The sequence below is a fragment of the Dama dama genome, chromosome 11, assembly GCF_033118175.1.
Source record: "Dama dama isolate Ldn47 chromosome 11, ASM3311817v1, whole genome shotgun sequence".
Lineage (NCBI taxonomy): Eukaryota > Metazoa > Chordata > Mammalia > Artiodactyla > Cervidae > Dama > Dama dama.
The window spans coordinates 33,333,711-33,346,607 of NC_083691.1; the positions used below are offsets into that span (position 1 = coordinate 33,333,711).

Here is a 12,897-nt window from a genome sequence, read left to right on the forward strand (position 1 = left end):
CCCCAGGATCTAAATCCTAGGGCTGTCTGACTGACATGCCAAAAAAAGAGGGCCTCTCGACTCGGGGTGCTTTCAGATAACAAAGGCTGGTCCATCTGCTTCTTGGTTTGCCTCAAAGCTGAAGTTTAGCCAAGTTAAATTTTCTCCTGGGAATCACAGCAGGAATATTATTTTATCGCTGACCTCCAGGTTAAGATCACTGAGTAGGAAGTAAGAAAACTTGACTTCTTAGTCTGTTCGAGCTGCTGTAACAAAAAAACCATAAGCTGGGTGGCTTATAAACAACAAGCATTTATTTCTCACAGTTCTTGAGGCTGGGAAGTCCAAGATCACGGTGCAAGTAGGTTTACTGTCTGCTGAGGACCTGCTTCTTGCTGTCTCCTCAGGTGGCCTCTTTTGTAAGCATACGGATCCCACCAGGTCCCTACCCTCATGACCAAATCACTTCCCAAAAGTCTCACCTCTAATACCATCACCTTGGGCATTAGGTTTTCACCATATCAACTTGGGGAGATACAAACATTCAAACAATGATAGCACATGTTCGTGTTTCTACTCTGCCACTAACTCACAGTGTGGACAGGTCGCTTCACTTCTATGGACCTCAGTGTCCTCATCTGTAAAAGAAGATTAGGGTTTGGGGGTCTCCAGACTTCTTTCCAAACCCTGGAAAATGAGACTCCCCAGTCATTTTCTGCTGGATCTTACTCATTGCCTCTGCAGGTTCCAGATTACCTATTTAGAAATATATTTACAGAGGCACCATATAAAGAGTTTGAGGGGATCTCCCCCAAATTGGAGCTACAGTGGGGCTGGGAAGGGTTAAGAAAACAGCTGTCTATGAAGAGTGGGGAAAAGTGGCGTCTGCCAGGATGTGGGTATAATCTAAAGTTGACAAAATGATATGTTTCAACAAATATTTATGGAGTGCCTACTGTGTGGTGGGTTTTCGCCCTTTCAATAGGAGTCAGGTTACATTTTAGAGTGAAATGGGCCATTTCAGGGTGCTAACCCCATTAAGTTCTGACCAGCCACCGAACCCTGTGAAGACCAATGTGCCCGCTTCGAGAAGGTGGTCCGAGGAGGAGGTGGCCCTTCCAGGGTCAAGGTGCATCACTACAAGGTGGAAGTGATGGAGTGAAGCTGACTTAGAGCCGATGTGCCTTCCAGGACAGGTAGGAGTTCCAGATAACAGCAACACACTGGACCACAGCCAACCTAAGCAACAGGGACGGCACCATGAAGAAGAGGAAGTATAAGGAGGAAGCCAGGGGGAGAGGAGGGAAAGTATAGCAGACAAAGAGCGAATATCTCCAAGAATGTCCAGATCTAGGTCTCCTTCCTTCAGCCCCCATGGATGGATGTGTGGCTCAGATGAGAGGACAACCAGCTCAGGTGCTGGTGCTGGCCCAGAGCTCCGTCTCCTGGACAAGAGCCTCAAAGTTAACTGCCCCAAGCAGCCATTTTGCCATGCATGGCTCTTTATCCATACTCCATCCAAGCTACTTCTAAATACACATCTGTCTTGTACAGCTAAGATCTCATCTTCCAAAAATGTGCTGCCTGCCATTTAAAGCAGTACCTCCTTCTATTTTAAATATACTTCACTCTAGTTTCAAAGAGCATTTCCAGGACTCTAAAGTTTGATTTGGTTTACAAGTCTGTATTCCTTTTAGTTATGCTATTCATGTCCATTCTGACCTTGTCTCCTCTGAAGAGTTCCATGATTTCCCGTTCCCAAAGCCCCCTCACCTCCAATAATTTTAACCACTCATCTTGTTTCCACTATATTTATTTTTATTGCGTTTTCAGCCACTACCCTGCTTATGTAGGGTAAAATAATATTTTTCAGTGGAACTAACCTGATCATGTTCCTACTTGACTCTGATCTACATTTCTGCCTAACCTAGGCTGTAGTACTATCCCTACAGTCAGGCCATCAAAGGTAAAGAGCCCAGGTGGGATGGAGACGAGGGTTGTGGAGCAAGATCCTCCCTAGGAAGATGAGAGGTCAGCAGGCAGACGCTCTGGGATGTTCTATAACATAAGAGATTCTGAACAAAGTGCTCAGGAGTCTGAGGAGCTCTGACCAGGGCAGGGTGTTCTGGGTGGGGGCGGGGGGTGGAGTGTTCTAAGGTAGTTCAAGGTTAAAAATGAGGATCACTTTGTCTCCAACTGTTCATAATATGCATCTTCCTTGAAGGGTGGGGTGGGGATCTGGCATACCTGTAATGAAGAGGAACCAGGTAGAAGTTGGCCAACTGCACGGCAGGCCAGAGCTATGAGAGAGAGAAGGGAAAGGTTGGGGGGCTGCTTCCATCACGCGACGCCAGACTCACGGCCTTGCCTGGTCTGACTCCAGCTTCTCCAGGCAGAAACACGTGGCACTGGGTGAGTGCTTCTGATTACAGTGCCCATATGGGTGTGAGGAAGTAATCCTGATGGAGGAATTTCTGTATCAGGAGGACCCCCCAATCCCTGGGCATTTCTGGACTCAAGAAAGCAGAAGAGGCAGCTGAGGTGCCAGCTCTTACATAGTAGTTGGTGATGAGAGCATCAGGAAAATCCTGAGGAGACAAGAGAAGGAACAAGTGAACACTGGCACTTCCGGGCACCTCGGACCTCCCAGTGCTGACTGCCAACTGGCATGAGTATCGCACACAGACTTTGGCTCAGAGAAGACACCCCTGCACCACAGCCCCCTGGCTCCTCTCCTCCAGAGCTGGGCTCTGCCTGCATCTCCACCCCTCCCTGCCTCATTCCTCCGGGTCTGCCAGTTCACCAGCCAGAAAGCATCCCCACACCGGGCCAGCTCACCCGCTGGAGTTTGGCCCAGTTGTCCTGGGCTGACAGTCCATTGAGGGTCCCAACCAGTGGGAGGAAACAGCCCAGAAAACATGGGGCAAAGCCCCCCTAGGGAAGAGAAATTAAAGTGCTGTGAGGACCTAAACCCCCGCCCTCCTGCAACACAGCTCACCCTTCCCAAATCCCTTTTCCTTCTGCTCACCTGATCCAGCAGCATCTTCTTTAGTGCATCCACCTTGGTGGTGCCAGGAATGAGCCGGTCCAAAACTCTGTACCAGCCTCCTACCACAGGGCCCTGAAAGGAACCCCCAGAGAGGTGAGCGGGGATGTGGAGGGGACACCAGGATTTTACATCACAAAGCTGCAACCTCAAATATTAGAAAGCAACCCCCAAGGGGAGCAGACACTCGAGGATGGCTTAGATGTGAGAGGGTCCAATGGAAACCAAAGGATGACAAGGAAATGAGACCACTGTCCAACACACCGGCTGCCCTGCTGTCAGCAAAACTTACCACGAAGCCACAGCCCAAGGAGGCCATGATCAGGGTCCGGCCAGCCTGGTGTGCCCGCAGACCTCGCCTCTCCACCAGCTGCTGTGAGATCACGTCACCCAGGCCCATCAGAGACCCTGTGCGGGGTACACAGGTGTCATCAGGACACCTCCCAGGTACAAGCTGCCATCCCGAGGAGGGAGGTAAGTCTACTGAATGAATAAGGCTCTGGCACTCTAAGGCCAAGGGCTTCAATCTGGGGCAAGTGGCCAGTCCCTTCCCACTGCTTCTAGAATGGTGACACCTCCCCAAGGATGGTGACACTTCATATGTGTCCTGTTAGAAATTGGGCTGAGCAGCCTGGAGCAGGCCAGGGCCAAGAACCCTGCAGTGAGCAGTGAAGAGAAGTTAGCCTCAGAAACCACAGGTAGAGGAAGGAGAATCCGAGGTGCTGGGGGCTGAGAAGTACCGACTGTAGGAACTGGAAAGGCCTTCCAGATATTTTTGTGCAAACCCCTTATTCCAGAGGCTTGGAAATGAAGGCCCAGGAGTTCACAGAGTCATTAGGTGGCAGAGCCAAGAAGAACCAGGTGGCTTGATTTCCTAGATGGTATTCCTTCCAGAATGCTGTACTATGAACAGATCATGTGCAGAATGATAAGGAACGCTGTGGTTTTTTCCTCCTCCGCTGAAGGCAGGACCCTGGCCAATGTCCTTCATCTTGGTTTTGGGAGTTCTCTTTGTGGAGAACAGCAAGAATAACTTTCTAAAGCTGAAGTACTCAAATGATCGCAGGCAGGGGATGACTGGCTGAGCTGCTAAGAGACCCTGCAAGGAAGGGTTTGGTCACCTCCCAGCACAGGCAGGTTGACCCAGACTTCCCATTCACAGTCTCAAACTGAGCTGCCAACAGGCATGAAGGGCATCTCTCCTCAGGTCTTCACACCTGCTTGCCACCTCCCCCCAACTTGCACAGACACCCAGCTCCAAGTAGCACTAGTTGGACACCCACACCCAGAAACCAAGACAGAAATCATCATTGTTTACAGAGCCCCCCCCCAACCCCCGCCCCGTCGGTAATGGTGGGTGATGGTTTCCAGCAAACACACACTTCTAGGGCCACTTGCGAGCAACCGTATGACCTCCAGCTTGCCCGTCCATCTCACTGAGTAATGAGAGCCCCCTCCAGCCCCGCAGCCACCACTTTCCCTGTGCCCTCAATTAGCCCTGGGCAAACACATCCTCATCCTTCAACCCCACTCCTTGGCCCGGAGCTGGTGCTGACGTCTGTGCTGGCTGCATACTCACTGCTCCCCACCCCCCCACCCCACGCACCCCCGGAACAGCCCTGCCCATGCAGCCTCGTCAGAGGCAGCTGAGTAAGGCTGCGAACCGGGGCACCCACAGTGACCGAGGCTGCTGGCCTCAGCTGCTGGGACCCAGAGCACACCTATCAAGGGAGCCCTGCCTCTCCTCTCCCTGAAACTCCTGAAGTGATAGAGGCTCTTCCCAAAACATGGCTAGCAGGGACAGAATCTTAGACATGTTTGTTCTCTTATCCCCCACATCAAGCCTGGCAGGGACTCAGAAAATAACCAAGGAGAAATGTCAAATGGACCACCCCAGACAACAGGACTGCCCTGGGAAGGACACGGAGAATGCTAAGTCTGGCCTGAAGGGTGCACACCGGCTCAAGGTGTGAGAAGCAGTGGGGCTGAAGGTTTCTCCCCCTCCATGCAGTTAGCACTTAGCTCCCTGTCCCCTCTAACAACCTGGGGTCACCAGCTGAACACTCAGGGAAAGGAGGGAGCTGCTGTGGCCATGTGACCCTGAAAAGGCCCAGGGAGGGTGGAACAGAAATAGAGTTGCTGCTTAAATGAAAGGACTAACAGTTTGACATTCTACTTTGGTAAGATGTTTACAGTATACAAAGGACTCTCACACATTTAATCTTCACAAAAGGTCTGGAAGATAGAGGTTACCTCTCCACTGAATGTCTTTGAGAATGAGGTGACTTGGTAAGGAAGGGAGCTGGGGCCTGAACACAGGCCTTCTCTCAAGGGGAAACAGGAGGCCAGGAATTCCCAGCAGAGGCAGAGACCTGGGCTCAGGTGCCAGTAGGCACAGAGAGGCTCCTGTGGCTTCAACTCACAGGAGCTTCCTGCCCAAACAAGGGCCCAAAGGCCCGCATATCAGACATTTCCTGGATTAACACACTTCCTGTCTTCTACTCCCAGAATGTGAACCTCTCTGCTTCCTGTCATCCTGCGGGGAGAGTAAGCAGCAATACCCTTGGGAAGGAAAGAGTCTCAAAGAGATGTGTGTTTTCACTCTTTGTGGCTTACCACAATCACACAACATGCTAAAGGCACAGCAGGAGTGAAAACCAAAGTCCCTGACTTGTAGCCAGGTCCTGGAAGCCTGCAGCCTTGGAGAGAAGTGGATTCCAGGCCCCCAGACCATGACCATCAGGCCTGAGATGTTACCAAGTGAAAGGGCAGCAGCAGGACCGAGGTGGTATAGAGCGTGTGGCCCTGTCTGTTCTGTCCATTTCAGACAGAAGCATGCCCAGTTCCTTCTCTGCATATGGATCATCAGGCCCCCTGGGCCAACAGCAGCTCTAGCGCAGTCTAAGGCTCTGGTCTAAGCCTGAATTTCTGGTCCAAGTGATTGTGTGAGCAGGAAGTGCTGGCATTCGGATTCCTCATCCCACCTTCCCCAACCCAAAATCCAAACAGACCCAAACCACCCTAGGCTCAGGGCATCCTCTTGGACCCATTTGGTTGTTCTGGACCCTCCAGTGCTCTGGCTTTCCTTTCCTTGGACTTGTTTCTGGGGGATTGGAGCTGGAGGCCTGCAGAGACATAATGCCTGAGCCCCAGTGGGGCAGGACAAGGGGCTGCCGGGCAGTGATGCCCCAATGCCAGGCTGGGCACAGAGCCCAGTGGGCAGACGCTGGCGCGGCTGTGACATCATGCCCCTGGGTAGGTGCCAGTTCTCATGCCGTCACTCACCACCAGATTGAGCAGGGTGAGGGGGCAGGGGTTGGAAGCGCCTGCCTCTGAGCACAGATCTATCTGGGACCACCCTCTGCCAGCAAGTGGAAAAACCCCAACTTCCCATGCCCTCTTCCTAGGCACAGGTGGGGGTAAATTATCTACTTCCCCTGTTTTGTTCCTCTCCTGGCTTCTGTGTGTAGAATCTTGGATGCAGGAAACTAAAGTATGAATGGAAAATGAAGAAACTGAGGGGCAGGAAGTTGGAATGAGGAGCAGGAAGGCCTGCTGAGAGGCCTGGGTTAGCAGGTATAGCTACTGGCAGGGGGCCCGAGGGCCATCTCACTTCTCTCCAGAAGTCTCCCACAATTAAATAGCTGCCTAGGGGTAGGGGCTTGGTCTGGCAGAGCCCCGAGGGAGCTGAAGCCCAGCAGTGAGAGGGCAGTGCCCTCCCCCGCCATGGCCTGAGCCCTTCTCGCTGCTAGAAAATAAGACACATGGAGAGTTCCACAGCTTCTCAGGAACCTAAGCCCAGACCAAGCAGGGTTAGCGCCCTGGGGGTGCCCCCTTCTAATGGCAGCTCTACCACCGACCACAAAACCTCACTCATGTCCCTCCTCCCTTATGCCTCGGTTTCCTTCTTAGTCTCAGGGATGGGGCTGAATGGTCTCTTATGTCTGCAGAGCTTGCACATTCAGACTCCAGGGAAACCAGTGTCTGCAGAAGCTTCCACAGCAGCACTAGAGTGGCCTGAGATGGATGGAGCGGGGCCCTGGGCCCACCGGAGGCTGGAAGGGCCCTCAAAAAAGGAGGGGAAAAGGCTGATTCAGACTCTGCCCCAGCTGCCCTGTTCCTGACTATGACTTGGCCCAAACTGGGTGTATCAGACACTTCTTTTGAACCAACTCAGATCTTTTTGATTCAATCATCTCTTTCAGTCATCACTGCAGTTCACCCAATAGGTCCTTGTCCTGAGACAAGGGGCTCACATCTGAGACAGGCTCCATTCCTCGGGCAGAGCTACTGATGTGGGGATGATGCCGGGGCAGTGTGGTAGAGCACAGAACACGGGCATCCATACTCCATGTGGCAAACCTCTGACCAATGTAGGATGGAGCCGGTGGGTAAAGGTTTCTCCTCATCTCCAGAAAAGACTATTCACCCACAGACCCTAAGAGGCATTTCAAAAGAGCCCCTCAGTCAGTTACAAGGGGGTGAGTAGCCATGGGCCCTAAGTAATGTCCATTTGATAAAGCATCCTTATATTGACTGTCCCTTTTCCCCTTCTCCCTCCATGGGATCATTTCCTACCAAACTACCTGCACTGATGCTTCAGACTCTACTTTCTGGAGAACCAAGGTAGATGGCTATCCAAGTCCAATTTTACAGCAAGTGGAACAAACCCAACCCAAACACCACTACAAAAAGAAGAGCTTGTTGTGCTTGGCCTGCCAACACTCAAATAAGGGCCCAACTCTTGGAACCTTTTAAGTTTCTTGAGCATTTTTTGATTTCTAAAGCCTTTTCACAGAGGCAATCCCTAAACTGACTCTGTGAGGTCATATACCTAAATTCAAATTCTAAATGAGGAAACAAAGGCTCAGAGAGGTTTATCGTCTTGTCTTGACTGACAAAGCTACTAAGAGTTATGGCTCAGAGATTCAAATCTTGGTCTTTGAGCTCCAAGTCTGAAATCTCTATTCTGTTTTCCAGTGTGATGAACTATCCCAAGGGACCTTAGGAAATACTGTGCTGGGATCTAAAAACAGCTCAGTGAGCTAAATCCACTACCCCTCTTTATTTGCAGTTTGATTTGAATACACTGAGCAGCAGGGAAGGGAGAGTCTGAAAGGTTTGGGAAAGTCTGAGCAAAGTGTTAACTAGAGGTTGCCTTGGGTTGAGATGTTGGTACAGCCTCAGGAAGATTGGGAGTGAGGAGCCCCAGGGCTCCAGCACCAATAACCAGTAGCCCCAGCTCGGCTACATAGCTGCATTTGGACCTCTTGGAGCTCTAGCTCCTACCTTGATCCGCTGCAGATCCATTGGGGAGGGAAACACAAGGACAGTCCTTCCCCTCCCTATTCCTGATGGCCACGAGGGAGAGAGGGAGAACCTTCCTTCCGGCAGTTAGGGTCCCCGAGGGAATCTGAGGCTGGGCAAAGGGCCCAGCGTGTCAGTTCCCATCACAGCCACCCAGTCCAGCATGAGTCACCACACGCGCAGCCAGGTGAGTCATGCCGGCTGACGGACACTCCGAGGACAGGATGGACGGTAGCTGGGCACAGGAGTCTGGAGAGGGGCCTAGGGAGGGGCAAGACTCCTTGGCCAGTTACTGAATGAAGCTTCTAGTGCTGACGTGGGGCTATTCCAGTAGAAGGACTGCTGTTGTACTCTGGCTTTCAGTAGTCCCCTCATCCCCCACCCCTTTTAACAATCTTCCTCTCAGAAGCCCACGGTCCTCATCAGAATCTTGTTCTCTTCCTCTAAACATAGGCAAGACCTCACCATAACCTTGTGACCCCTGCACTGCCCCGACAGTCACAGGCCTTCCAATCCCTCCCACCATAAAACAAAGCTTCATGACATCTCCTCTCATGGTAGCTAATCTGCAAAATAAAGATGATAATACAGGTAAATCACTGGGTTACCTTTGTGAGGTCACTACTCCATCACTGGATTTACAGTAATAATAAAACCTCGATTAGTATATTGTTTGAGGATACATCCATAGATAGTAAAACTATAAGACAAGCAAAAGAATGATATTAAACAAAATTCAGGAAAGTAATTATCTCTTGGGGTGTATGAATGAGGGACAGGCATTCAAGGGGTCTCAAAGCTGGGTGCAGATTCAGGAGTTTTCAGTTTAGTTTTATTTAAATGGTACACACATATCTTCATCATTCTTTTGTGTGTTAAGATATATTTCCCAATAAGAACAATACTAACAAAAATAAACGGGGTAAGAGTCTGATTCTAGCACTTATTAGGTGTGGGATCTAACATGGACTCAAGTAATCTTAACACACTGACTTTGTGGGGACCCTGTAAGATAATGTGTGTTGAAAGTGCTTTGCACACTGTGAATTGTTAAAGGAGCCTTTGTTACTGTTCGCTTTCTAAGTTAAGGGCTCCTGCGGCTAATGCCTTTGTCCTAAAGGGATGACCCTTCAGGTTTGTGAGGACTTTCAGATCCTATGTTATAGCGAGGTCACCTATGCATACTCCTTTCCTTATGAACAGCCTTGGGGACCCTCCCTCCAAAACAGACTGGGGTGAGAGCCAATCTTTCAAGGAGGTTGAATAGAAGCAAGAAACGAGGTGAGGGAGTGTGTGCAGCAAGCTTCTGCCTCCCAAATCAGTCTGCTTTGGTACCACCTAGGTCCCACAGGACACTCACCAGCTGTCAGGGCCTGTACTTTCCACGGGTGAGCAGTCAGAGCCCGCTGGTAGGCCCGCCAAAGTGCCATTTCCTGCCAAGCCAAGAGGAGAGGGGGGTCACCCCCACTGCCCCTCATCACAGTTAAAGAGACTTTTGTTTCTCCCTTGTGACCACTCCTTCTCCCACCCGCTCTAAAGGGACAGAGGCTTTCTGGACTGCTTCCTGTCACAGGGGTCGCCTTTGACAGTCGGGCAAGAGAAGACTATAGGCGGCTATGGAATCCCCGGGGCTGCCACCCTCCACCCCACTCCCATCCCTGGAGCAGACCTATCTGGTGTCTCCGTCCGGACCACACAGGACACATCTGCTCGGACTTTCATCTAGAGCCTTGTGGGTCCCCAGATTCAGACTCTTAGTTGGTACCAGGCAGCATCCTTCCAGAGCCCAACTCCACACCGGAAATAAGCTCCCTGACTCCCTGAACCTGCAACGGCCCCACGCACCCTAGGCGCTCGCGGGACGCGTCTCTATGAACCGGTGACCGAGGATCTCCAGCTACTCACCTGGGCGCGAGCGCGGCCTCTCCCACGTGACCTGAGCGGGCGGAGGGACTTCCGCCCCAAGTCCCGCCCTGTCCGCCCGGCTGACTGCTAGGCTTTCCCTGCGTCCGGGGCCGAAACAGGAGTGGACCCAGTCTCTGAAACCGCGGAGGATTCCTTCTCGTTCTGCGCCGGGTCTCGTTGCTGAGCCCGCTAGCCCACCAGGGTCCCTCTACCTCCCTCTGCCCCTTCTCTCCTCGGTGTCAGGGCCTCTTTACCTGAATAGACCCTCACCTTTCCCGTGTCCTGGAACTGGCCAAGGTCCAGACGTAGTTCTAGGTCTCAGGAATCAGTTTGGAAACTTGTTAGCCATAATTTTATGTGCGTGTGTTACTTTTTGAAAAATCTAAGTTCTTCACTAGCCTCAGCTGTGAACTCCTGAATGGGTGGAACTGGGTCTTGTTTCGGGTTTGTCGTCCTCCTAGCCAACTAGTTCAAAGTTTTGTCCACAATAGCCTTTAGAAATGCTGTGTAAAGATGACTCTTCCATGGAAAGCATTAGGATTATAGAACCTCAGGTTTAGGCGCTGGTTTCATAACTAAGCGGGCTTGCAGCCTTGGTCATCCCTAGATTTGAAGTTCCTCATCTGTGAAATGGTTTTCACACTGGGCTCCTCAGTTCAGTTCACTCAGTCGTGTCCACTTGTTTGTGACTCCATGGACTGCAGCACGCCAGGCCTCCCTGTCCATCCACCAACTTCCGGAGCTTACTCAAACTCATGGTCACTGAGACGGTGATGCCATCCAACCATCTCATCCTCTGTCAACCCCTTCTCCCGCCTTCAGTCTTTCCCTGCATCGGGGTCTTTTCAAATGAGTCAGTTCTTCGCATCAGGTGGCCAAAGTATTGGAGTTTCAGCTTCAGCATCAGTCCTTCCAATGAATATTCAGGACTGGTTTCCTTTAGGATGGACTGTTTGGATCTCCTTGCAGTCCAAGGGCTCCTCAGTTTTACGGATTTATAGATGTTTGGGGATAGGGGTATCACAGGTTTTCTTTATCTCAACTTTTAAAAATATGTATATGTTTCTAAGGGCTTCCCCTATAGCTCAGTTGGTAAAGAATCAGCCTGCAATGCAGGAGACCCCAGTTTGATTCCTGAGTTGAGAAAATCTGCTGCAGAAGGGATAGGCTACCCACTCCAGCATTCTTGGGCTTCCCTTGTGGCTCAGCTGGTAAAGAATCTGCCTGCAATGCAGGAGACCTGGCTGGGTTCAACCCCTGGGTTGGGAAGATCCCCTGGAGAAGGGAAAGGCTACCCACATAAAAATATGTATGTATTTCTAGAAAACCCACATTTAAACAAAGGGGCCCACAACTACAAGTGTTTGGAAACCAATAGATTAGGTGATTTCCTAATCTCTTTCCAGCTCTAACATTTGTAACAGTTTGTGAATATACTGCAACATTCTTTCTAGGGTATTGGAAACTTTTGCAAGATCCCTGGCAGATGTCAGCCTGGCACCCTTTGCTTAATTATCCCCAGGGAGCTCACACTTCAGGAGGCAGCCTTGTCTGACTCAGGCTCTTTACCTGACTAGCTCCAGTCCCCCATTTACACAATTCCTGTATGTTTAAGGCAGGGAGAATCCTGTAAGAGATACTGGAGAAATGCAGTTAGGAAGCAAGAGAATTCGATGTCACAAACTTTTAACTAAAGGTTTCTATACACAAAACACCATGCTAGAGGAATTTATACTAGTAAATGTAATAGGAGACCAAATGTGCCAAGTTGGAAAGTTGAAGTCAGACTACCACCACTCAGCAGTTCTATGACCTTCTTCAGACTGCGTAAGCTCTCAGAATCTTTATCAAGTGAAATGGGGCAATATTGACTTTTTAGGGTTAAATTAAGTAATATATGTTAAAGTACTTGAAATAGATCAAGTGCCTAACATATATTCATTTAGCATCATTTCCTTCCTCTTGGGAACACATGGGAGAGAATAATTTTTACTGGAGAAATCTGGGAAGCCCTTTGGTGAAGGTGGAATTTGAGTTGGGACCTTGAACAGTGAGTAGTGCTTAGGGAGAGATGGTGGAAAAGGACATTCCAGGAGGAGGGACTAGTAAGAGCAAAGGCACAAAGGAGTGCAGGAACCCATGGATAAGAAACAGTTGTAAGGGGAGTGGCCTGGGGAGTAAAGGGTTTACGGTAGAGAAAGCAAGGGATGAGAGCATTTTCCTGATTTTCTTTTGGAGGCTGAGGAGAGGGCAGAACCAGCAGCATGGGTAGGGCTGCCGATACCAGCCTACAGCCTCAGTGACAAGGGTCCCCAGGCCCCATCTTTCTACCACTGAAAGTGGGATTTCACGATGTAGTGCCAAGGGGCTGCTGTGTAGAATGAACAAAGCAATGCTGCAATGGAAAGCACTTCCCTACCAACCTTCACAAAAACAAACTGGCATAATCTGAGCTAGCACAATAGGATGGTGCAATACTTGGCACTGACTTGAGTTGTGGTCCCTCTGCTGCTAATGGTCTGGGTTGCCTCCAGGTCTGTTTCCTCTTCTGCACAGGGAAGGAATTGAACTACTTGATTCCTTTCCCCCTAAAGGAAATTTTCTGACATATGATAAATTCTTCACTGAAGAGGCAGAAAGTTCTTCCCAGATATTTGGCC

General features: G+C 50.4%; 1 protein-coding gene across 3 annotated transcripts; it reads right to left on the bottom strand.

Moving 5' to 3' along the window:
* Positions 1–271: 271 nt before the first annotated feature.
* MPV17 (mitochondrial inner membrane protein MPV17) lies at positions 272–10,347 on the bottom strand. Of its 3 annotated transcripts, none has more exons than XM_061155032.1 (8): positions 10,238–10,347; positions 9,693–9,765; positions 3,318–3,433; positions 3,008–3,100; positions 2,818–2,913; positions 2,535–2,567; positions 2,227–2,279; positions 272–1,218 (listed from the first exon to the last, which is right to left on the bottom strand). In XM_061155032.1, the coding sequence occupies exons 2-8, from the start codon at positions 9,760–9,762 to the stop codon at positions 1,149–1,151; spliced, it is 531 nt and encodes a 176-aa protein (XP_061011015.1). In that variant the 5' UTR covers positions 9,763–9,765; positions 10,238–10,347; the 3' UTR covers positions 272–1,148. The 3 variants fall into 3 exon arrangements, with proteins under 3 accessions (XP_061011015.1, XP_061011017.1, XP_061011016.1); XM_061155034.1 differs by lacking the exon at positions 10,238–10,347 and adding an exon at positions 10,178–10,213; XM_061155033.1 differs by lacking the exon at positions 10,238–10,347 and adding an exon at positions 10,002–10,155.
* Between the last annotated feature and the right edge of the window lie 2,550 nt (positions 10,348–12,897).